The sequence below is a fragment of the Balaenoptera musculus genome, chromosome 10, assembly GCF_009873245.2.
Source record: "Balaenoptera musculus isolate JJ_BM4_2016_0621 chromosome 10, mBalMus1.pri.v3, whole genome shotgun sequence".
Lineage (NCBI taxonomy): Eukaryota > Metazoa > Chordata > Mammalia > Artiodactyla > Balaenopteridae > Balaenoptera > Balaenoptera musculus.
In genome coordinates, this window is record NC_045794.1 from 97,265,114 (window position 1) to 97,291,657 (window position 26,544).

At 46.7% G+C, this 26,544-nt stretch overlaps 1 protein-coding gene across 1 annotated transcript; it reads right to left on the reverse strand.

The window, feature by feature from the left end:
• Positions 1-5,469: 5,469 nt before the first annotated feature.
• DESI1 (desumoylating isopeptidase 1) lies at positions 5,470-26,333 on the reverse strand. Its single transcript, XM_036866095.1, has 6 exons — positions 26,024-26,333; positions 12,644-12,665; positions 11,445-11,514; positions 8,336-8,445; positions 7,545-7,667; positions 5,470-5,785 (listed from the first exon to the last, which is right to left on the reverse strand). Exons 1-6 carry the CDS (start codon positions 26,109-26,111, stop codon positions 5,692-5,694), a joined length of 507 nt encoding a protein of 168 aa, XP_036721990.1. The 5' UTR covers positions 26,112-26,333; the 3' UTR covers positions 5,470-5,691.
• Positions 26,334-26,544: the final 211 nt, after the last annotated feature.

Here is a 26,544-nt window from a genome sequence, read left to right on the forward strand (position 1 = left end):
AGCGCTAAGGGGGTTGCTCTGAGGACAGGTGAGGTAAACCAAGGCTGGAGGTGGAAACTGGTGATAGGCACCCACATATGTAGCAGGGGGTGCGGGTTGGAGAGGTCTGGGGACAAGTTTGAGGAGAGCCTTGATCCATGAGTACAAGGAGCTTGGCTGTTGTCCCGTGGACTCTAGGGGGCGTCACGGAGAAGTTGAGATGTGTGGGGAACAGGGCACGCTCAGGTGACCTGGGATACCCAGGACATGCCGAGTTTGGCGGTGGGCTGGGCCGCCTGGGTCCACAGCGCCACCTGGTGTCCATCTCCCTCACTGCAGCTTGACTTCGCTGGGCTCTCTAGCTGGGGAAAAGGTAGGACAGAGATCTCTGCAGGGGACTCTGGGCTCCCAGGCAAACTTGTGGACCAGGACCAGTCCCGGAACCTCTGTCCCCTTCCAAAACAGCCAGGCTTTATGGTCAAGAGCTCACATTCAGGGATGTGCCAGACCCCTACTAGATTCTTTGCCTGCCCTCTCAGGCCAGGGTCCCCATGAGAGCGTGAGGAGACATGGGTCTCATGGTCCAACCTGCCAGCCTGGGCAGGAATCCTCTTACACTATCATCCCACCCCAGAGCAGGGCCCACCTCCAAGCACACATCTGTGATGAGCATCTTACTCCTATCTGAAGCTCCCTCAGGCTTTGGGGAACTTTGCTGGAATAACTTCTCCTTAGGACTTCCTCTGTCCATCCCGTCAGCCCCCCACCCCCTCCTCCATGGTTCTCCTCCACCTTGCTGGGGCCGTACAGATCTTTACCACGTGTCAAGGGATCAAAGCCAGGTACAACACAGCATGTCTAGCATGTGTGCCTTTGAATCCACAGATACGTCTGCAAGGATGTTCACAAAATGTTAACATAACTTAGGATGATGGAATTTTAGGCGACTTTTTACTCTCATCTTTGTACTTTTATCGGTTGCTTACATCTTCTAAATCTATATTATCTTTATACTCACATAACCCCAAAGTTTTCATTTTGGAAAAAACAAATTAAGAAATCTAAGCACATCCCAGATGAAGCTGGAATAGTGCAGTACAAGTGACCGGCTGACGGTGGCTCTGCAGTCCCGTAGCTCTTGCCTTTGCATGTTTCACAGGGGCTGTTCCACTTTTCCTGGCACTCTAAGCTCCTGGGGGGCAGGGACCAAACCAATTTCCAGAGCTTCTTCACAGCTCTGGGCACAGAGCAGATGCACAATACACCTCACCTCTTCCCTGACAACTGCGCTACCCTCCTCTCTGGTTTTCTGCTGTCCCTCTTGCCACCCCATCTCCCCCCACCCCCAGTCTGTTCTCAACAGTGCAAATCAAATCAATCACATCATTCTTTGACCTACAAGGCCCTGCACTGTTTGGCCCACGGGCCCCTCCAGCCTCAACACCTCCCACCAACCCCTCTGCTCATGCGCCAACTGCTCTGGCCCCCCCGTTCAGTCCCTCCAACATTCTTTCACTTGCTGCTCCCTCTGCCTGGAATGCTCTTCCCTCAGATCTGGGCTTTGTCATTTAGGTTTCAGATCAAACATCACCTTGTCACACAAGGCTTCCCCAACCTCCTAAAACATCCCCCGTCCCCCCCCGACTCCCACCACACACTATGCTGCCACCTGGTTTTATTTCTTCCCTAGCACAACTGCCACCTGAGATTGCCGAACTTGTCTACCCTATGTCTCCCCAAGTCTCCCCCAGCTTCCCCAGAATTTAACCCCTGCCCGGGCAGGGGCCTTATCAGTCTTGCTCACCACTGTACCCCAGCAAAGAGCCCAGTGCCGCCTGACACACGGTAGGCTCCCAGGGAAGTTTGTGGGGTTGAATGAACGAACCCCAGAGTGACTTGTCATGAGTCACAAAGTCTAAGGGTAAAGTATCTGTTTTCTGCCATTCCCCCCACCCGATGCAGACAGTGCAAGTCTGCAGTGCCTTGTCTTGTAAACCGTCCTCAGCACAGAGAATTGGCCGGGGCCTCGGCACAGAGCTGGCTGGCAGGAGTCCTCAGTCAGTGGCTGTTGAATGGATTCCGTCCTCGGCCTGACATTCATTGATCATTTAATCTGTGCCAGGCACTGGGCAAAATGCATTCCATTTACTCTCTTCAAAACCACCCTGTGAAGTAGGTACCAGTTCCCCCATTTTACAGATAAGGATAAACAGACTGGCCCGTAAGTGGCAAAGTTAGGACTTCAGCCCAGGCTGTGTGATCTCAGACCAGGTGCACATTTTTGGCTGTGCCACGTGGCTTGCGGGATCTCAGTTCCCTGACCAGGGATTGAACCCGGACCACGGCAGTGAAAACACCAAATCCTAACCACTAGACAAACCACGGAACTCCCCCAGACCAGGTGTTCTTAAAGGACTCCTGCTTCTGAAAATGTCAGCTCTTGGGAAGCAAATATGTCAGCCAAAGCCACCTGCCCTCTGTGTCCTCTGGAAAGACAGAATCTCTTGTTTTATTTTTAAGCTAGCATGTTGTAAAGATACAGTGCTTCAATGATGAGGTCTCAGCTGGGTGGTGGTGAGAACGCAGCCTGGATTCAAGAGCTCAGCCACTTGCCACATGGATAACTTAGTTTCTCTGCACCTGTTTCCCCATCTATAAAATGGGACCACTGCCCACTTCTCACGTCCATTGTGAGTGGAAGGTGCTCGCTCAAAGTGGCCTGACTGAACCTGCAGACACCAGCAGCCAAGCTGAAGAGCCTGGTAGTACCAGGGGGCACTCAGAGAGCTGTCCACCCACCCCAACACTCGTTCAGTGAGGTGATAGTAACAAGGTGGGGAGAGATCCCTGGGGCCACAGACCCAGCCTACAGCCAAACTGAAGCCGGAAGTGAACACTTCTTGGTGAGGCCAGACATCCTCTGAGATCTCAGAAGTTGGGGCCAGCAGATCAGGCTTTTGAGTCTTACTCCACTCCCAGTCACGAGGTGACCCTGGGCAAGTCGGATTCTCTCTGGGCCCTTTCCCCATCTTTATAATCCAATGGTGAAAGTCATACATTCTTCTCTGCTATTGACACTCCTTATCCACAAGGCGTACAACCAAGCAAAGGCGGCATAGCCAGACTCAGCAAACTTAGGCTCAGAGGGAGACAGAAGAAGCAGCGGCCTGGAGTTGCTCCATGTTGGATGCATACCCAGACCTTCAAGCGCTACCCAGATGCCGCAGGCAGAAATGAGTTTATTGCATTAGAAAAAATACCAAAGAAAAACAGCAAACACCTCCGTACTAGACACAATTATTAGTTTGACTTCAAGGGCGAAAAGGAATCTCAAAGGTACAAACTTTATTTCTGGGAGGGGGTGACAGTCTCATCCCTCCTCCTCCTTCCCTGTCCCTTTAAACCAACGGACCTCGATAGAGGCGTCCACCCGTGTGATACAATCACACACATCTTCCTTCTCGCTCTGCTTGCCTGCGCACGCCCGTGTGGAGCTAGCTGGTCACAGCGAGCAGGCTCCTGAGGCTCTGGGATAGACAGAGAACCGTGAGGATGGGGTTGGGGGGGTTCCTAGCCTGAGACCAGGTTTCCAGCTAGTGATGGTGGGACTAGGGTGGGGGAGGGAGGGCTTGCCTTACTGCAGAGCTGAGAAGACGGCTTATTGATCCCTCCTTCTCCCCCCACAAACCCTAAGGCACAGGCATTGGCACAAGTGGCTGTTGCACGTGAAGGGTGGCTTTCAATTAACCAAGTGACTCAAAGCCTCTCAGGGGAGCCACTCAGGCTAACTTCGTGGTACAGCCCTGGGTCTGGAGGTGACTACTGGAAGGAGAGAAATCAGCGGAGCCTGGATGTGGGAGGAGAGAGAAGAGAAGGAGTTTGTGGTGCCCATCATGCTCTGGCCAGGGCTGAGTGCCCTGGGCAGAGAGGTCTGGAGCAGGAGCCTGGAAGAGAGAGAGGGCTGGGCAAGGCAAGCTGAGAAAGGAGAGAAACCCAGCAGCTGAGAAGCAGAGCAATGGCCTTGATCCACATGCTGCCCTCCCAGGAGAAAGCCAGCCTGAAACCCATTCTCCATGGCCCACTTCTGCCAGTCGGTCAACATTAAATAACAGCCCCTGATAGTTTCTGCTCTAATGTATTATTACCATGCACACTGGCAAATCAGTGGGTCTTGAGAAGAATTAAAGTGCTCACTGGTTTGGCTTCCAATCTTAACAGTTCCAAAATGTCACTTGACATCACAGCTAGTCATCATGGACGTGCCCTGGTCAGGTCACAGGCAAACACTAAGGCAGAATAACATCTTGTCCTCTAGCTGAGACCCTGATGAGGCCAACTGCCACGGCTAATGGCAGAGATGGGAGGAGATGAGGCCAGAGGTGAGCAGCAACTTTTTGGTGAGGAAAGGCACCTGCTGCAGGCCAGACGCCAGGAAAGAGAACACAATTCAAGTCTGAGAAGTGGTAGGAGCCATGGCAGGAGGGGCCCGAGGATGCCAGGGCAGGGACTCAGGTACCACGCAGCTCTGAGTTCTTCTCCACATTCACTCTCCCAAGTTAAAGGAGGTTCACATGAAGAAAGAGAATATGAAAGCCTCTCCAGATTAGAAACTTTCAGATTATTCTTTGCCTATAAGCTCCTAGCAGCAGCTCTTTATGAAAATGCCCACTCATGCCCTCAACCTTGCTTCTTTAATGTCAGAATGACACCAGAAATAACACGTGCCTTCAAAACACATTTAGGATAAGGTAAAAACCCCTATCAGAAATAACTCTAAATTTTCTTGCCACCTTGATTCTGCATCATTATTCTTTCTACATCAGGGATATTTTCCAAGAGCAGGGAATCATTCCCCCTTGGTCCCTAGCTGAACACTGCATATCGGTCTGGGTGGGGTGGGTACAGTGACTGCAAATAACCTACATAATTACTTGCAGACAAAAGGTCTCTGCTGCTCCAGACCTTCATTAACTATGACAGGTCAGCTATGCTGAGGAAATGCAGCCTGTAGACAGCAAAGCAGGTTCTCCAAGATTGATGTCAGAGGGCTGGCAATCAGTCTAGGTGGAGGGAGGAATGGCTTTATCCTGTTTCCTCTGGCCTGGCACTTGCTGTTACTCCCCCTCCATCTTGAGCCCGCCCCATGGCCTTGCTTGGGGGAGGAGAGGGAAGGTGAGAGAGATCATGGCTAAAGAGTTCACTTAGGTTGGGTTAGTCATCCTGAAACTGGCCCCATGTGCACCAAATCCTTTGGTTCATTTAATGGTGGAGAGTAACCGCTTCCAGGTCATGGATAATGTAAAACTCACCTGGGTCCCACAGGTGGTGGCAACCTGGGTAGAGCGTGGGCATTCTCTGGAAAGAGGTTCTGGGCTGGGGCTCCCCTAGACTGTGTCTCGTGCTTTCTGCTTAAACAAATCCCCTCTGTTTCTCCAGTGTGGAGGACGCTTAGGAAGCAGCGTCAAAAGTGAACTCACAGACAAGACAGCCTTAATAAATTAGTATAATACTATTAGAAGGGATGGCGTTTTGTTCTGTTTCTTAGCAGCATTGTCCTACATGCAGCCTGATGATCTCCTTCCCTGGGAAATTTAAAAAGCCGTTCCCTGGTTGTTAGCTCCGATGTAAAATTATAAAATAGAAATCTGGTAGGGTTTGTTTTGTTTAAAAAGGAAAAGCCCTGTTGAGGCAGGGCGGTCCCATGCAGTCCTGTTAGCTCTGGCCGTTGGGTCGGCCCACTGTGCTCCCTCCGGGAGGCTGGATCTGGATGGAGTCCAGGAGGGGCCTCAGGGCCTGTCCAAAGGGCCTGCAGAGAGAACAGACGCGGGAGCTGGAGTGGGCTCTTGGACGCAGACTGACACAGCCGGCCGGCGCCCAGCTCTGCCCACACGTGCAGCAGCACTGCCACGCCAGGAAAAAGTTCGCTATAGTCCATTTGATTTTCTCACCTACCTCATACATCCTTTTCCATAGAGGGGATCTCTACATAGCTGCTCTGCAGTTTTACTCCTGGTGTCCCCTCCTTAGTAAATGCTACCATCGTACTACCTTTGCCTCCTGGTTAGCTGTGGTTTGAAAAGGTTGGTCACATACTGGGAACTAGAGCTTTCTGTACTTTCTGTACTTGTATTTTTAATTCTCATGGTACAAGAAGATAAAGTTTAAGTGAGGAAGCTGAGGTAAAAGAAAAAGGATATGAAAAAGAAAAAAGAAGTGAGGATGGCACATAATTGGACTCCTCAGGGAACTGAGGTCTTCTAGGGAGTACAGGGAATACTCAGGAAAAATGACAGGTGCAGGAGGTCAGAAGGTGTTAATGCCACTGTATAAAGGGCTCCCAGTTCGCTCTCAGAGTAGCTTAGCTGGAAAAAAGACCACAAATACTGTAGTCTTAGAGACTTTCCAAGATTACTGCAACCTTAAATCCGGTTGCCCACAACACATCTCAGTTACTGGCTTTCTTTTTCTTCGGTGATACTGCCATTTTTGAAAACCATCCCCAAATTCAAAGGAAATGAAATTTTCTAAAGCATAAACTGATGAAACGAAGAAATACTAACCCCAATTCCAACAAGTCCAGGAACCCCACCCATCAAATAATAACAGCAAGAACATTCCAGCTACTCGGGTTTGCTCAGGGCCCAATAACCTAGATCCTTCAGCAATGCTGTGGTGTTTAACACACCCACCAAGGAACAGGAAGGCAGGGCCAGGACTGGGACATGGGGCTCTCCTCACCAGCTTGACACAGACAGTAGCCTTTTTTCCTGTGTGAGTTTGTCCTGAGGGGCTCCTACCAGGGCGCGAAGAACAGCTCACCTTGCTGAGTCTGCTAAACCTGACAGGATCCCTGCTGAACAGGTCCCCAGTTCAGGAGAAACTGGGTCAGAGTCAGCAAATGGACCTGGTCCTAGAGTGGGCAGAGGCTGCCTGAACGCAATCAACAGCAAAGGGAGGGAGGGGTGTGATGGCATTGGGGTGCCCGGATGATGGCCCACAAAGCTTGGACCACATCAGGGAGGGAGGGGCTACACAGTGTTTTTGAAGAAAACATCTACCGAGGGCTGACTGTGCGCTACGAGGTACGAGGGCGAGTAGGAGGTTGTCTTTGAAGGTGTCAAAGAACTCAAGGTGCAGGGGAAGAAGGACGAACAACAGTTTCAAAACAAGTCACCCTACTAATTCTCTGACCTACTCTCGGCTCGTCTCTGACTTAAAAGGCAGTGGGCACGTCTGGGGAGTGGCGTGCTTCATGTGCAATGGGAAAGACAGATGCCAGGACTCTGTACAAACACTGGGGCCAGTGTCAACTGGGTTTCTAAGTTCTGCAGTTGCACTCAGGTCAGGGTAGAGTTGGTCCAACTCCAAGGAGGGTGAAGGTAACACAGGTGAGCATCCGAGAGTAGAAAGAATGGTGGCCTTCTATGTTAGAAGCTGCCATCATGACACCCCACCCAGCTTGGGAGGATTCTGCTGAGAACAGTGGGGGCAGATGTGGGCCAGAGGAGAGGCCCTGTCCGTGAATGGGGATTTCAAAGGCAGAGACAGAGACAGAGGCCACTTACGTGGAGAGAACTTCAGAGGGAAGGTCGGTGATATAAGAAGGGATCTTCCGCCCAGTCAGGAACTGTGCCACTTCGTTGCTGAAGGTGTTACAGTTGTGTTCAAAGAGGTTGTAGGCTTCACCTCTGTACATCGTGAGAAAGGTTTGGGAAACAGATATGAAAGTCAGCAGCCATGTATGGGAAACCATTCAAACCAGGTAACAGAACGGTGAGCACAGCTGAATTTGGGGACGGTGATTTCCCCTCTCTTACACTCCAAAAGGAGTGCTTGATTTGCCACTCTGGGCATTTTAAGGGAAGGATGAAATAAAAACATTTGGCTCCTCCACAGTTTCAGGAGAATCTTTATATTCATAAAAGCAGAGCTACAGGGTTAAAGTTTAACACTTCAAATTGACTAAAGCTTCTTTAAGAGAAAATATGCTCAGTTTGTATTTTATCCCAACCTCTCTACAAACCCCGTTTTTGCTTTTCAGGATAAAATACTGCTGTGGAGAGCAGCATGTGCTGAAATAGCAGCAGCTGACTTTAATCAGAAGGAATAAACAGCCCTTCCTTTCCTCAAAAGTTTCAGCAGTACATATGCTGGGATGGAACGGTGGCCTTGGAGACAATGCTGAGCTCTTTTTGTGTCATGATTAACTGCTTTCCCTTCATATTTATTCAGCAAATACCGGGTCAGACCTTGCGCTGAGTGTTCTGGGGGAAATGACCTGGTGGCTGCCCTCTGGCGGCCAATCATCTAGCGGGGGAGACAGACACAACTAACCACCACCCCCATCTCCACTCACCGGAACAGAGACTCCCCCAGGGAGGACAGGTACTCCAGGAAGATTTCTTCTGTGACTTCTGTGCTCCCCACATCAACCACAGAATCTGGGGGCCCAAGCAACGTCCCTCCCTAAAAAAGCCAACCCAAAGAAAGTCAGTAAATCACTCTCTCCACTGAATTTTTTCATGTGGCTTCCCATGGAAGACCACAAATGCTCTGTTCCAACAACTTTTAACTCTCAGAGCACCCAGGGCAGATGAAGAGTTATTATTATTTTTTAAATTTATTTACTTTTTATATTTATTTTTGGCTGCATTGGGTCTTCGTTGCTGTGCTCCGGCTTTTCTCTAGTTGCGGTGAGCCGGGGCTACTCTTCATTGCGATGGGTGGGCTTCTCATTGCGGTGGCTTCTCTTGTTGCGCAGCACAGGCTCTAGGTGCGTGGGCTTCAGTAGTCGTGGCACGCAGGCTCAGTAGTTGTGGCTCGCGGGTTCTAGAGCGCAAGCGCAGTAGTTATGGTGCATGGGCTTAGTAGCTCCGTGGCACGTGGGATCTTCCTAGACCAGGGCTCGAACCCGTGTCCCCTGCATTGGCAGGCGGATTCTTAACCACTGAGCCACAGGGAAGCCCAAGAGTTAGTTCCTATTTGTGTCAAGGTTATAATGGCTTAGAGCTCCCTGGAGACTTTCCATCGCCATGTGCTGGCAACATGGCTAAGAAGTCAGGTGTCCTGTTTCTGGCGGGGCCCTGGGAAGCTTAGTCTCCTGCAGGTCAGACTCCTGACACTGTCCATTCATTCAGTTGATAAAAGGATAGAAACCCGGAATCTGAAGTCTCCCTTTGGCCCCAACATGCCTACTCACGAGGGCAGAACAGGACGACTAGAAATGGCTCACACTTGACAGGCCATCTTTCCAGGCCTATATTCATAATGTATGCAGCCAGTTTTTTTTTGTGACACACTTGATATCCCTTGTAACACTGGGAAAATGTGAAGAACTGTGAGGAAGCTGGCAGGCTGGCAAATATTTCCACAATTCAGTTCCTTTTTTATCTGTGAGGCTAATTTAATGAGGTGATAGGGTTCCCCTGGCAAGGGAGTTAACGGTCCCTGAAAGGCCTACAGAAAAGTCTCAGCCATGGGTTAACAGACTGCCATAGCAGACTCAAGGAGAGACCGAGGTCCTGGGGGAAACCAGCCAAGGGGAAAGCAACAGGGTCACTGAAGAGGAGAGAGCTGGGAATGGGCTGAGGAGTAAGGGAGAGTACTCCAGAGCAGAGCTCCCTGAAAAGATCATAAATTCACACAATAGCAGCTATTGAGCACCTACTATGTGCCTGACATTGTTCTAGGCACTGGGGAAAACATGGTGAGCAGGATAATTATTGTAGTCAGAGTTGCAAGAAACTAAAAGGTCATTATTCAACCCCCTATTATTCACTCATATGACAAATATGTATTGAGAACTTACTATGTGCCAGGCCTTAATGCTAGGCATTGGACAAAACAAATGAGATTCTTGCCCTCATGGAGCTTACAGTCTACCAGGGAAGGCAAACAAAAAAATCCCATAAACCATGTATAATTACGAGCTGTGATAGGGTCTTGTTGGAAAAAGTACTGCCGTCAGTACTTAAGACAGGGGACCTTCCTAGTCCGAAGGGTCAGAGAAGACTTGGCTGAGAAAGTGACGTTGAGTTCATCTGGAGAATGCAGAGGCATAACCACATGAAGGATGAGGGAGGTAGACTGAAGTCAGAGGACAGGTTTAAATGTCCAAGGTGTGTTCAAGGAATGAGAAGAGGCGGGTGGGGAAGGGCACAACCTGCAAAGAGGCCACCTAGAGAGAGAGACCGAGACCAGATCAGATGGGGCCTTGTAGGCTACGCTGAGCTTTCTTGTTTTTATTCCAAGAGCAACGGGCAGAGTACTGACTTAAGCAGGGGAATGCCATGATCAGATTTTCATTCTGAAACAATCACTTTGCCACCTGTACGGAGAACTGACTGAGAAGGAAGAGTAGATGAATTGCTGTGGTCCAGGCTAGAAATGAGGGTGGCCTGGATTAAGGTGAAAGCTCTGGAAAAATGAGACGAGATGAAGAGAATTAGACTGGTTTAAGATACACTTACAAGGTAGAACAGACTTGGGCTTAACGAAGGACTTGTTATAGGAGGTGGTGGGGGCAGTGGGAGGAAGAGATAAAAAAAATGACTTCTCATTTATAAGTATCAAAATGCATGGTTTGGACTTCCCTGGTGGCACAGTGGTTAAGAATCCGCCTGCCAATGCAGGGGACACGGGTTCGAGCCCCAGTCCAGGAAGATCCCACATGCCACAGAGCAACTAAGCCCGTGCGCCACAACTACGGAGCCTGCGCTCTAGAGCCCACATGCCACAACTACTGAAGCCCGCGTGCCTCGAGTCCGTGCTCCGCAACAAGAGAAGCCACCGCAATGAGAAGTCCACGCACCTCAACAAAGAGTAGCCCCTGCTTGCTGCAACTAGAGAAAGCCTGCACGCAGCAACGAAGACCCAACGCAGCCAAATAAATAAATTAAAAAAAAAAAAGAATGGTTTTTTGGTCTTTGCTTGAGTACCTCCTGTGATGACCCTTAGACAGCTCCGACAGAAATTTTCTGGAAAAGGGCATGGGCTTTGGAGTCAGAGAGACCTGAGTGTTAGTACTGGTGCAGTAATTGGCCACGTAACTTTGGGCAATTCACTTTACCTCTCAGAGCCCTCATAGTTCACAATGACTGAGCTTCACATTGACTGAGTTCATACCATGCACAAGGCACTGAGCTGGTGATGGTGATCGAAGAATGAGACAGTCTCAGCTTACAAGGAGCTTACACAGGGCTCCCCCTGGAGACTCAGGAACAGCCCATTTCACCACAACATGCTCAGTGTGACACAGAGGGACCACAAGTACCATGGGAGCAGAGAGAAGGGTAGCTAGCTGGAAGATCTGGGAAGGGTATTCTTGAGCTGAGTCTTAAGGTCACCATGAGGAACTATGCCACAGGCCTGTATACACTGGGCTAGAAGCCAGAACTATAGAGGAGAACAAAGTTCCTGGTCTGTGGGAACCCGAGACTGCAGACAGGGTGGGGGAAGACACTCACCGGTGGACAGCTGGAGATACCGCCACTGCCGAAGAAGAACTCATCCTTGTGTACAACTATGGAGGTGTGCCTGCAACGCAGAGAAGAGGCAGAATAAGCCAGAAAGCTTAAAACTGGTCCGAGAAAAAGCAAACACCACACTGCAATGAGAGTGATTTCTGCCTAAGGATATGACTTATAAGGTCAACATCTTTATAAAACTAACTAAACAAAGGTAAGATAAATACCACAGGCCAGAGTTTCTCAACTTTGGCACTACTGACATTTGGGGCTGGCTAATCCTTTGTTGTGGGGACTGTCCTGTGCATTCTAGAATGTTCAGCAGATCCTGGCCTTCACCCACTAGATGGCACTAGCATTACCTGCCTCCGCTGTGACGACAAACATGTCTCCAGACATCACCAAAGGTCTCCTGGGGGCAGAACTGTCCCTTGTTGAGAACCACCGCTGTAGATCGTGTAAGCAGAGAGGAGTCCTTACAGATTCACCCCAGTATTAACAAATCAATTACTGAAATAAATCTCTGCAGACCAAGGTGTGTTTCCAGACTTTTTAAACTAACAGGAGCAGTTAACCTGGACCATGTTGAGAGAAAGACCAGATGATAAGTGTGAAACTATTTCAGGTGAAGGTGCTCATATTACTTCTTGGTTTGAGTCAAACAAAGCAAAGGGTCATTCTGGTCAACCAATATGTCAGCAGGCTCTAGGATCCAGACAGAACGCTGACCTAAGGTTTTCTCAGAAATAGAACTGAGCCCAGCCACCACCTTGTGTCTGACAGGGATGGGTCTGAGAGACCAAAGTAGAATGTGTTCTAAGACAGACATGTGGGATACTCGTGACTTCCATAGTTAGAAAGCTTGGTCAGGGGTGTGCATGACATCATTCCGCCTTTCCTTAGGACAGGCTTTCTCAACCTCGGCACCACTGACATTTCTGGTTGGAAAATTCTTCGTTGTGGAGGGGTGTCCTGTACATTGTAGGATGTTTATAGCAGTATCCCTAGCTTTCACCCATCCACCCCAAAAGTCTCGAGACACTGATAACTCCTGGCTGGGAACCACTGCTTTAGAACTTGAAGATTTGTGACTTGAGAGAGCTAGGTTTCAAACTGGAAGCCACAGATTGGAACCTGAAATGCATGGGTGCTATTTGGTTTCATAAACCAGCCAATGTAAGGAGTCCCACCCAACTTACCAGATGCCTTCCAGTTGTTTCCCTGTGGAGAAAAAAAGAAGAGATTTAACCACTTGGGACTAGACTAACTGGCCCCCCAGCCGGAGTAAATTCAGAACATCAGTCAAACCCAGAGTAACCCATTATAAACCTCCTGGGGGACTTTCTAGGAATGCAATTCTCCTCCAATAAGGTCCTTAGGTCGTGACATGGTATGTTGTGTTAAATAAGCTGAAAAAATAATCAGAATCCTTAAGCAGAATGCAAGATGGAACACTGGTATAGAGGTACCCAATTTAATGTCTGCTTTTCTTTCCCCTTTAGGGTCAACTCAACTCTGCCTTTTTAATTTCTTTGTCTCATCTACAGAGATAAAGCAAAACGATAGTATGGAGGACTTCCCTGGTGGTCCAGTGGTTAAGACTTCGCCTTCCAATGCAGGGGGTGTGGGTTCAATCCCTAGTTGGGGAGCTAAGATCCCACATGCCTCGTGGCCAAAAAACCAAAACATAAAAAAACAGAAGCAATATTGTAACAAATTCAATAAAGACTTTAAAAATGGTCCACAGCAAAAAAAAAAAAAAGAAAAAAGAAAAAAAAAATCTTAAAAATAGTATAGAAAAACTATTGTCCACTTCTTCATGGAGCATATGTGAGGTGAAATCTTTTAGAAAATGAGAGAGCAAACTGCAGATGCCATCCGTTTGAAGAGTCAATGCACATGTATTCTACACCTCTATATGCCAGAAATGATGTGAGGTATGGAGATGCAAATATGAACAGATTACTGTCCTGCCTTCAAGGAGCCCAAAGTCAAATGGAAAGAGAGAGACACACATAACTAACTAAGACACAATGTTGATAGGCTCCATAATAGTGGTAAACATAATAAAGAATTACCTTCACGAGCTGCAATTCAACCAGTGAACAAACGGGGGAGGGATGGACATTTGTGCCAGCGGGAATAGTATGTGCAAATGCATAGTTGTGAAAAAGACTAAGGTCTTGCAGGGTAGAGCAGAGGGTGCAGTGATGGTAATAGGACGAGTGGCAGGCAAGGGTGTGAGCAAAGTAGAGCAAACCTGGACTGAAGGCTGCCCTACACTGTGGGGCATTGAAGGTTTTTAGGCAGTAGAGTGCCCTGATCAGATCCATGTTTTTAAATGATAACTGTATCTTCTAAGAGATAACTATAGGAATAGAAGATGAATTGGAGGGCAGAGAGTAGAGAGAGCAGACGAGAGTGAGGAGGCCTTTGCAGTAGTCCACGGGAGACTCAACAGTGCTAAGGATGAAGAGGAAGGGCAGTGAAAGACATGAGAACATTATCAAACGTCACTCATTCACCCTTGGTAATAATTTCATGGTAACTGTTTATTGATTGCTGAATTGAATACTTTCAATGCTTCAGTGTTTGCCCTGTGACTTTCTAAAGGATGAAACTCTAGGCACTGTGTGGAAGGAGAGGTGATATGATTACACTTCTCCCTTTGCATAAGTTGCACTATTTTGCCCCTGTAAGAAAGCTTTTAAAATAAGATAACAGTAGCCTAATTTTCTTTTTTTTGGAAGAGACAGAAGAAACCATGGGTCCTGCATGACAACCTATTGATGGCTCAGCATAGTGTCATCAGAGGCACTTAAGAATATGGCATAGGTTCAGAGCTGAGCTTTTTCCCTTTGCTAGCGGTGGATCTTGGGCAAGTTTACTCAACTTGAGCCACAGTTCCTTCAATACAAAGTTGTTGTAACCAGTAATGATAATCTGTATAAAGCATCACAGTGTGTGGTACACAGAAGTTTGATAAGTGGAGATATTACATATGATAGCCTCCTTAGGGAAAAAGGTAAAGACTTTCAAAAGATAAAGGAAGGGGCTTCTCTGGTGGTGCAGTGGTTAAGAATCCACCTGCCAGTGCAGGGGACATGGGTTCGAGCCCTGGTCCGGGAATATCCCACATGCTGCGGAGCAACTAAGTCCGTGCACCACAACTACTGAGCCTGCGCTCTAGAGCCCGTGAGCCACAACTACTGAAGCCCACACGCCTAGAGCCTGTGCTCCGCGACAAGAGAAGCCACCGCCATGAGAAGCCCGCGCACCGCAGCGAAGAGTAACCCCCGCTCGCCGCAACAAGAGAAAGCCTGCGTGCAGCAACGAAGACCCAACGCAGCCAAAAATAAATAAATAAAATGCAACGTTAGGGACTTCCCTGGCAGGCAGATTCTTAACCACTGCGCCACCAGGGAAGCCCTAACATTGCATTTTAAATAGAGCTGATGTGCTCTTCTGGACTGCCACTTATAAAACAGCTTGCTGTCTAAATGGCAGCAATTTGTTGTTCATTTCCTTGGAGACATGCAATGATGCATGAAACTAGACATATAAGGGATATTGCTTTCTCTTGACTGTTCCTGCTCTCATTTACTTTGGGAAAAACACTATACTTGTATGAGAAGAAGTACAGTGTAGTGAACAAGAACACAGGTTCTAGTGTGGAACTGAATCCAGTCTGAGGCCAGGTCTGAATCCAATCAGTTCAGTCAGTGAACTAATGCTTATGAAGTGACTATTATACTTCAGGCAATATTCTTGTTTACATCAGTAAACACAGGAGATGAAAAAAAAACTCCTTCATTGTATTTACAGGGTGGGGAGATAGGACAGTCAATACATACTAATAATAAACATAATAAATCATAGTAGGTTAACAATAATGAGTGATAAAGAAAAATAAGAGCAGGGTAAGGGACACTGGCAGTTTCAGGGATGGCCAGGGTGGGCCTCTTTGAGAAAGTGTCATTTGAGCAAAGGCCTGAAGGAGGCAAGGGAGGGAGCCATGCAGAGGCAGGACATGTTAGGTGTATCTGAGGGACCTTAAGGAGGCCAGTGTGGCTAGACTGGGTGAGTGGCTAGACTGGGTGAGAAAAGTAGGAGATGAGCAGAGGTAATCGAGGCCCAGATCATATAGATGAACTTGTAGAAGTTGCGAACTTTTCTAAGCCTGAGCTGTCCAGTATGGTAGTCACTGATCACGTGTGGCTATTAAAATTAAAAGAACAAATTCAGTTCCTCAGTTGACTACTGCATTTCAAGCACTCAGTAGCCACATGTGGCTAGCAGTTAGAGATGGGACAGTGCAGATCTAGAACATTTCCATCATTGCAGGAAGTTTTTCTGGATGGCATTGTTTAAACCTTAGTTTCCTATTCTGTCAGAAAAAAAAAAAAAAAGCATAGTAATAGTGTCTACCTCATAACATTTCCAAGGTTAAAAGAGATGACACACAAAATAGGCCCAGCACAGTGCCTGGCACATAATATATGCCCCCCACAAACTAATTCTTCTGGGACTTCCCTGGTGGTCCAGTGGTTAAGAATCCGCCTTCCAATGCAGGGGACTTGGGTTCGATCCCTGTTCAGGGAACTAAAATCCCACATGCCGCAGGGCAACTAAGCCTGCGGGCTCTAGAGCCCCCGTGCCACAACTACTGAGCCTGCGCGCCATAACTAGAAGGAAGCCCACGTGCTGCAACAGAAGATCCCACGTGCCGCAACGAAGATCCTGCAACTAAGACCCGATGCAGCCAAATAAAAACAAACAAACAAAAAACTAACTCTTCTTTTAGGCTTCATGATTTGAAAGTGTTAAGGCTGCTTTCATAGTACCTTGGTATAGAAACTACCTATTTACATGTCTTTTTCCCTCATTAGACTATAATTGTCTCAAGGACAAGGGCAGTTTCTTATGCATCTTTGCAATTCTAGCGCCTAGCAAAGAGCCTGGAACAGAGATGCTACATGCACAGCTGTTGTGGTTGACACACAGTGCTAATGAGGCCAAAGTTCTTAACCCCAATCTTGGCTGCCCTGGCTTGTTACTCAAATGACTTTGCAACCCTGGCATATTGCACCCTGAGTCTGCTACTGCCTTCTCAGATGCCCATGTTCAATGACCCAGGTGTACAGGTGGCAGGTACAGATGCACCGGTTCAAACCCAGCCCTACTAAAATAATGGGTTTTTGGAGAGAGCCCTCAGAGACCATCCTGCCACTTATTTTACACCTGAAAAACAATTCAAAAGTTGTGGGATACAAACCCTACTTTATTCTGCTTGATATTCTCTGTATTGATCACTAAATTTTTCTGTAAGCTGGACATTATACTTCCTCCTTATTCAACTACATCAAGGTATGCTTAAGATCTCATCCATCCATAGAATGGTGATACAAACTATAGAAAAAAGATCCTCTTATTTATTCATTCTTTCATTTATTAATCCATCTACCAAACACTTGGAGCCAACAACATTTAAAATGGATTGAGTGGATTTACATCCTTTCTTAATTTAAAATGCTTCATAGTTATCCTTATTCTCACAACATCTTTACATGATAGAGTGGAACAAATATTTATTAACATCATTTCAAACAGGTAAATAAAGATGCATGGTTTGTCCAGTGTAAAGACAAGAAAAAAAAAGGATATAACCATGTACTTGTTGGAGCAGCTCAGGTAGAAACGTAAGGTTGGCTGCCCCGTGGCCTGCTCTCATGAGGACAAGAACGAGGGTCATGGCCTCCTCTGGGGGTGACAGGCATTGTAAAGTGGGACTGAATTGATTTAAAAAATTTTTTCAGCCAGACTGAGGTACAGTAGGTGAGTAGATGGTGGGGGTTTGAGATTGAATTGGGGCACAAGGCCATTTTGGGATGTGAATTAGGCTCAGTGGATATTAGCACACTATAGAAGCAGATTGTTCTCCCACTAGGATTTCCTCAGCAAGCTGAAGAGCGGGTGGGTCAGATGGCTGCATGTGTCGTGTCTAAGCTTGCTGGCACGTCCGTTGCGTTGATTTTGAAGCCTATGAGGTATGCACATGAAAACAAATGGAAGGGCTTCCCTGGTGGCACAGTGGTTAAGAATCTGCCTGCCAATGCAGGGGACACGGGTTTGAGCCCTGGTCTGGGAAGATCTCACATGCCGCGGAGCAACTAAGCCCGTGCACCGCAACTACTGAGCCTGCACTCTAGAGCCCGTGAGCCACAACTATTGAGCCTCGTGCCACAACTACTGAAGCCCATGCACCTAGAGCCCGTGCTCTGCAACCAAAAGCCACCACAATAAGAAGCCCGTGCACTGCAACAAAGAGTAGCCCCCACTCGATGCAACTAGAGAAAGCCCGCGCGCAGCAATGAAGATCCAACACAGTCAAAAATAAAAACAAATAAAAAAATAAATTTATAAAAAAAAAAAAAAGAATCCACCTGCCAATGTAGGGGACACGGGTTCGAGCCCTGGTCCGGGAAGATCCCACATGCTGCGAAGCAACTAAGCCCGTGTGCCACAACTACTGAGCCTGTGCTCTAGAGCCTGCAAGCCACAACTACTGAGCCTGCATGCTGCAACTACTGAAGCCCACGCGCCTAGAGCCTGTGCTCTGCAACAAGAGAAACCACTGCAATGTGAAGCCCGCGCACTGCAATGAAGAGTAGCCCCTGCTCGCTGCAACCAGAGAAAGCCCGCGTGCAGCAACAAAGACCCAACGCAGCCAAAAAGAAAAAAGAAAACAAAAAAGAAAACAAATGGAAGACATGGATATTAGCCCTGTTTTTCATCATGAACAACAACGAATGTAGAGTGAGGTCCACACTAGTCAGCCGTCCACTGATTGTAAGAGTAAAGTCAGTACATAAAAGCCAAGGAGAAAATACTCCATCTACCTCCTCATCAATTAAGGTAATGGAGCTTGTGCATATAGACATTCCTGCTGGTTATGGGTTGTGCTCAAGATCAGCACCTGCTATACTGGTGCTGGTGCTAAATAAATGTCTATTAATAAGCATAAAGTGGGTGATGTTGCTGGGACTCCAGGGGCAGGCAGTATTAGCTCATTAGTATAAATCAAAAGTAGCCCTAGCTCACCTCCTAGATTTCACCCCACAGTGACAAAGTGTTCTTTTTATTTATTTATTTATCTGGCTGTGTTGGGTCTCTGTTGCTGTGCGCAGGCTTTCTCTAGTTGCAGAGAGTGGGGGCTACTCGTCGTTGCAGCACGAGGGCTTCTCACTGCGGTGGCTTCTCTTGTTGCGGAGCACGGGTTCTAGGCATGCAGGCTTCAGTAGTTGTGGCATGTGGGCTTCAGCAGTTGTGGCTCGCAGGCTCTAGAGTGCAGGCTCAGTAGTTGTGGCGCATGGGCCACAACTCTGCGGCATGTGGGATCTTCCCGGACCAGGGCTCGAACCTCTGTCCCCTGCACTGGCAGGTGAATTCTTAACCACTGCGCCACCAGGGAAGTCCCTGACAAAGTGTTCTTAATTGGTAGTGTTTTAATCTGGCTTGCCAGATTACCAGCAATGTGAAGGGGTTAACTCAAAAAGTCAGCTTATTCTTCTCTGGAACTACTAGGTAAATGTCGAATCTATGTGGGAAAAGGTAAAAGGATACATTTCTATAACATAAGTGGACCTCTGTGCATATAGGCTAAAAAAAAATGCCTATTGGCAGTTGCCCCTCCTTTAGGTAGACAGGTTATCACAAAATCAAATACAAAACATTGCTAAAAACTAAGAGGGTATTTTAATCCTCAAAAAAGGGTAGATTTAAAACTACTTAATACTCTAGCACTAGGATTTCTTGGAGCCAGTACAGGATTCTTTCTCAGAACAAAAATAACTAATTTGTGAAAATTGATTTGTATATTCTTTGCCTCTGAGTCCTTGTGGGATTTTTTTTTTTTTGAATTCAAACAAAGTCACAAAAATTATAATCATCCTCATCAGTTCACTCAGTCCCATGTAATTAATTTTTTTTTTTCATCTATACAAATCAATTTTCACTGCAAAGTAAAGGAGCTGTTACAGTGGAGGATTACTGGACTGAATGTCAATATTATGACATAGTATGAGTGTGTTTCATGTTTGGTAATTGCAATCATTGTTGCTTTTGTTGTGGTCATCCATTTACAATGCTTGGTATCAGTCTATTTATCTCTTGTAAAAATAAAATACAGTGTGTGTGTGTGAAAAAAAAAAGAATAAAAAAAAAGACTTAAAGAGAAAAACAAATACAGTATGCTAACACATATATATATGGAATCAAAGAAAAAAAAAAAAAAGGTCATGAAGAACCTAGTGGCAAGATGGGAATAAAGACACAGACCTACTAGAGAATGGACTTGAGGATATGGGGAGGGGGAGGGGTGAGATGTGACAGGGTGAGAGAGTGTCATGGACATATATACACTACCAAATGTAAAATAGATAGCTAGTGGGAAGCAGCCGCATAGCACAGGGAGATCAGCTCGGTGCTTTGTGACCACCTAGAGGGGTGGGATAGGGAGGGTGTAGGGAGGGTGGGAGGGAGGGAGATGCAAGAGGGAAGAGATATGCGAACATATGTGTATGTATAACTGATTCACTTTGTTATAAAGCAGAAACTAACACACCATTGTAAAGCAATTATACTCCAATAAAGATGTTTAAAAAAAAAAAAGACTTAAAAGAAGAAAAAAAAATAATTAATTTGTGAGTTCTTTATTTCAGTACTCAGAAGGTTCCCTCTTAATCACTGCTTGTTGTTATTAGTCAGGCCTTGTAGCAATGCTTTGAGGTAGGTCTGCAACATCTTGTCACTTACTCAGTTTGCATTTACTGAATGCCAGTAACTGTGCTAAACTCGGGATACACTCAAGAGTTCTTGCCCCCATTGGAGCTTAGAGTCTAGTTGGGGCTGGGGGAGTGGACACAGATGAGAAGACATGCAATTTAAAAATAGAATGATAAATGCTATTAAAGGAGATTACAGGATGTTATCAGCACATTATAGAGACACATGACCAAGATTTGGGAGGTGGGGGACAGGGAAAGTTTCCTGTAGGAAGTAACATTTCAGTTGAAACCTCAAGGATAAGCAGAAGTTATTCAGGCTAAGAGATGGGGAGAGAAAGTATTCCTGGCAGAGGGCACAGCCTTTGAAAAGTCTAGAGGTAAAAAAGAACTGAACGGGTTCAGTCCTGTTACCGTGTGAAACAGTCCTTCTCCACTGGGGTTCTGCAAGAGAATTAAGCCGTTATGCCCTGAGGAATCTATTGGGAGAATGAGAAAATAGCCACTCAGATCATTTTTCCTAGTGCTTAATTCTCTTGTGGAACCCAGCTGAGAAAGGCTCATGTAGAGTGTGTTCAGTATGTGGAGACAGGTGAGGGTGGAGAGAAAAGCAGGAGAAGGATCACGAAGGGCTTGGTGTTTTTTCATTTTGCCAGAAAGAAACTGCATGATTACTAAACTAATTCACTGGACGGATGTAAAACAGTGCACACAATGAACAAAAAAATCTAAAACAAAGCACAATAGATGGCATTAAAACGTTAAAAAAAATCCTCAGATTCAAATAAATTCTACTTAATCTTTAAGCTTGAGTTCAAGTCTCAGTCATTCCTATAATCAATATTTACTGACCACTAGCTCTGAAAGGCCACTGGGGACATACAGGGGAGTCAGAGTTCCTGCCCTCCAGGAGCTCAAGGTTCTTGCTTAAGTCTTTCTGACACATCCAGCCCACCATGGCCTGTCCCATCTTTCAAGGCCTAAAATAATTGTTTCACCACTCACCCCTTTTTGGCATCTAATCATAATTTCTCTCTTTTTTTTAATTCACTTTTTATTTTTTTTAAATTTACTTTATTTATATATTTATTTGGCTGCGTTGGGTCTTCGCTGCTGCACGTGGGGTTTCTCTAGCTGCGGCGAGCAGGGGCTACTCTTTGTTGCAGTGCACGGGCTTCTCATTGCGGTGGCTTCTGTTGTTGCAGAGCATGGGCTCTAGAGCACAGGCTCAGTAGTTGTGGCACAGGGGCTCAGTTACTCTGTGGCGTGTGGGATCTTCCTGGACCAGGGCTTGAACCCATGTCCCCTGCATTGGCAGGTGGATTCTTAACCACTGCATCACTAGGGAAGTCCTAATCATAATCTCTTTTGTGCTGTTATCTAATGTTGCATACGCACAACATTACTTTTAACTAATTAAACTCCTCGAGGACAGAGTCCATGTCTTTTATTTCATTACTATTTGTACTACAGAATTAAGCAAGGAACTGAGCAGTGTAAAATCTCAAATATTCATTTGATTGCATTCTGCCAAGAAATGCATACACACACACACACACACACACACACACACACACACACACATTCCATATGCCTAAGTCTTTAAACCTGACAACAATTTTGAGATAGGCTTGGAAAGAAAAATAAATGTGATCTTGGAACACGTACATGCACACAAACTTCAGATCGGAAAACAATCAACAAATAGAAAGTATCCCTTACCACGATTAAACAAATAAACAAACCTCCACCATAATCTTTATGTACTTTAGCACAGAAAGAGGTCAAGAAATTTAAAGAGCAGCCAAAATTATTAAAAGGACAAACTGAAGGACAATTATAATAGCTAATTATCTTAGGCAAATAGTAACTATGAAAAAAAAAAGCACAATCAGGCTGTCTGCTCGATTAGAGCGATAAGGGTAATTCCAGGACTGTCTTCATTATGAGCGAAAGACGGTGGAGCAGGAATACCTTCATGGGAAGCAATTCTAGAAGACTGAAAACTGGACAGGGTAAAACTGTGGAGTCTACATTGTTTCAGGGGAGAAAGGAATTACATTGGGCTTTATCTAGTCTAATCAGGACTGTAATGATGACATGCATCATGGTCTTACAATGAGGAGCTGTCATAATAAGAGGCTACTATAACTAGCTAAAGAGCCAGGCCACTCCACCCATGAAGTTCCCCCTTTAAAAAAAAAAAAAAAAAAGAATAAGATGGCACTGCTGATGAGGTCACACTAGTTCAGGACAATGAAGGCTAGGAGGGATGATCATAAAACTATGATTATGAATGGCACATACACATTGAATCCAGCTATTTTCCTCATCCAAATTTGAAACACTTGGCCAGAGATGCCTTTATAAACTTGAACTAGGTACCTACTTTACATCAATTATAAAGGAACACATTACACAGGAAAGGTGGTATAGCAAAATACCTGAGAACATGAGCTCTGGAAGTCAGACTGCCTGTATTCATAACCCAGCTCTGCCACTTACCAGCTGTGTGACCTGGGGGGCAAATTTCTTAATGTCCTATATCTTGGGTTCCTCAAATGAAAAATGGAGATAATAACAGGACCTATCTCACAAATTTGTGGTGAAGAATATAACACATGAACATACTCAGGAAAAAAAGGGTCTGGCACATGGTAAGCACTCAGTAAATCTAGCTATTAATATGCTTCTAGAATTCATTGCAAAAATCAGGAAGCAAATTGATTTTTTAAAGGTTCAAATATACTTAGGAATGGGAAATTAATAGATAGCTCCTAACAGAACTGGGACATACCCAACTTTAAGGTTAGTGATGTCTGGATAGGATGAACCTGTAAGGCAATGCCCATTTTCCATAAGTTTTTAACTCTAGAAAGTAATGATTACCAGCTTTGATAACCCTTTATTCATTAGTTTTGAAAAAGGCATAAAAGCAATATGAGAAAATGGGATAGAGAAGAGAGAATCAGATTTGCAGGCAAGGTGATGTTCTCAGAAATACCACTGGAATCAGATGTGGCAAACTGATGACGTTGGCTGAGGTCTTCTAGGATTTCACATCTATTAAAAAAGGTTTGGGGGGCGGGAGGGAGTCCCAGTACTCCACCTTCAGTTATGGCACCTTCCTCTTCACCCACTAAACTCCACAAAGGCCAGGCCACTTCTAGACCAGGCCAGGCTCTTTTTTGCCTGAGGGCCTTGGCAGGTTAATCCCCCTTCTGTTTGGAACATTATAACTCCCTCACCACCCACCTTGTGACTACTTCTTCCTCATCCTTTAATTCCCAACTTAAAAGTCACTACTTCTGATCCCCTTATTTAAAGTAGGTCTCTCTTCTTATTTTCTGTCTCAGCACCTAGTTGGCTTCCTGCACAACCTAGTACTTATCACGATTTGTAATTACTTCATTTGCTTATTTATTTTTAATGTCTTCCCCACTAAATAGCTCCATGATGACAGAGAACATCTTTATTTATCACATCATTTTCAGTTAAGCTTAACACTGGGACTAGCACGTAGTAGACACTCAATGTCTGCTGAATGAATCATGAACCAATGACCCTAAGGCCTCCTTTAGCTAAAATCAATAACTAGTATATAATAGAACAAAAAAATATCCAGTGTAAAGGTGGAGGCTTTTATTTATGGGTCTAGGAAATACCTAAGTAACTCCTCACTATGACCAAGCTAACTAAATGGCTCCATTCCAAGAAGTTTAGTCAGAACTTGACTGATGTAATGTACTAGTGACTAGCACCTTCCTCAAACAGTGACTCTGTTAGTTTGCTTTCAGATTTGCCTTATTCACTTTAACAACTGGAGATCTAGGCCCAAGCTTCTAATAATGGATTGGCTACATAAGAATTACCTGAGGAGCTTATTAACAATACAGATTTCTGGATCAAAACTCCAAAAGATTCTTATTAAGTACTTGTGTAATAAGACTCTAGAATCCATATGTATAAAACTTTGCAGAAATTCCCTGGAGGTCCAGTGGTTAGGACTCCACGCTTTCACTGCCAAGGGTGAGGGTTCAATCCCTAGTTGGGGAACTAAGATCCCGCAAGCTGCGCAGCGTGGCCAAAAAAACTTTGCTTATTTTGAATAGAAAATATATGTATGTCCCCAGCGTCAAGTTCCTCTTTTCTTTTCTTTTTCTTTCACTGTGCAGCATGTAGTTTCCCCGACCAGGGATCAAACCTGTGCCCCCTGCAGTGGAAGCATGGAGTCCTAACCACTGGACCGCCAGGGAATTCCCTAAGTTCCTCTTTTCATAAGCTACCACTGTTAGCAATTTTCTTATGTATCTTCCAGATAATTATTTGCCTAAACAACCATGTATCCTTTGCTTTAAACACACAACTGCATATTTAAAGAACTGTTCCAACTTCATTTTTTCTATTCCCATTTAACAGTATATGTTGGGGGCTTCCCTGGTGGCACACTGGCTAAGAATCTGCCTGCCAATGCAGGGGACACGGGTTCGAGCCCTGGTCCGGGATTCGAGCCCTGGTCCAGGAAGATCCCACATGCCGTGCTCCGCAACAAGAGAAGCCACCACAATGAGAAGCCCGCGCACCGCAACTAGAGAAAAGTCCGTGCACAGCAACAAAGACCCAACACAGCCAAAAATAAAATAAATAAATTTTAAAAAAATAAACAAAAACCGATATATGTTGGAAATGAAGGTATCTGTATTTTTAACAAGCACCCTAGGTGATTCTGAAGCCAAATATAGGAATCACTCATTGCCCCAGGGTTAAGAGATTAAGTTCAACCCTCTAAGACACATTAGAAACTCAAGGACACTGAAACTCAAAAGCAGCCTTGCTTACTTGATCTCTGCCCTCTTGTCTCACAGACATGACATGAACTAAAACATTCTCTAATGTCTCCATAGAAGCCAGGAAATACTAGCCATTCAAATGGATGTTGGCAAAGCTGTTCAATTTTCAATTCCCAGAATCCTTTCCTGCCCAACATCATCTGAAATCACAAACCTGACAATTCCTGTTACACAAGACATTTTGGTATTTGGGTTATAAAGAGGTTTGATCTATGCTGAGCTAGGGCTGATTTTCTCTCCTGGCAGTTAAGTAGTTTAATGGAGCACAACCGAAATACTTCCCTTACTAATCCTTACTGACACAACAGCATCCAATCCTCCCCCAGAATTGCTTTCTTACCACCTGGGCAAAAGCAATTAACTTAGAAGCTGTTGAGAAGAGCGCACTATCAGGCGGAACTTGGTGAATTCTTGAGTTCGGGCTCCAGTAGACCTGACTTTACTTCTACCTGGGGGCAATGGCTGGGCCCCTGTGCAGCTCTAGCCTTCTCTCCCCACCTACCCCAGAGAGTGCACAAAGAGTTTCATTTTGGCACGGAGCGAAGGCTCTCCTCCGCAGTGTCCCTTTCACCACGAGGGGCACCGCGCGGCAGGCATCTTCACCTCCCCTCCACAGCGCCGAGGAAGGAGTAGGGGGCTCCCCAAGCGAGTCAGGAAACCCACGGGGACCCAGCGCCGGCTTCCTCCACCTCCCAGCTGAAGTGGCTCTGAAAGTCTAGGGGAGAGCGTGACTCCTTTATCCCCTCTCCCTGGATTCAAACGTGATGAGGGCCAAAAGGGGCTTCGGGGGCCCAAACCTCAGACCCACACCTTCTCTACTGGGGCTCTTCTCCATCCTCTGGGCCTTCCCCTGAGCCATGGCCCAGGCCTCCCCACCTCGGCCGGCCGTCTCGGCACCCTCCGGCCCGGCTCCCGCCCTCCTTCCCGCCCGCCCCCAGACCCTCACCCAGCATGATGGGGCTGAGCCGCCGGGCCAGGCCCTTGGACAGGTCGTACACGTAGAGCTTCACGGGATAGAGATTCGGCGGCTCCATCGGGACCCGTGGCGGCTGCAGCCACTAAGTCCCTCAGGCACCCGGCAGCTGCTTGGCCCTTCCCGTACCCAACGAGGGAGGGGAGCGGAGGGAGCGGGGAGACCGAGCCCAGGCCCGGCCTGAGGGGCGGGGGAGAGGCCGTCCTGCGCTGCTCGCGCCCCCTCACCCGCCACCGGCAACGACTACTGTGAAGTGACAGAGCGGGGACCGGCCGGGTTCGCGCGGAAGACTGGGCGGGGGCGGGGGCGGGGGCGGGGGAGGGGACGCGGGCGGGGACGCATTCTCGCGCATGTGCGTACCGTCCTGACGGGAGGCGAGGGGCGGGGTTTCCCAGGAGGGGGCGGGGCTTCGAGGACGGGGTGGTGTTAGTTCGGGACGGGTGTGGGAAGCACCTTGCGGGAGTGGGCGTGTCAGCTGGACGCGAAAGGTGCGC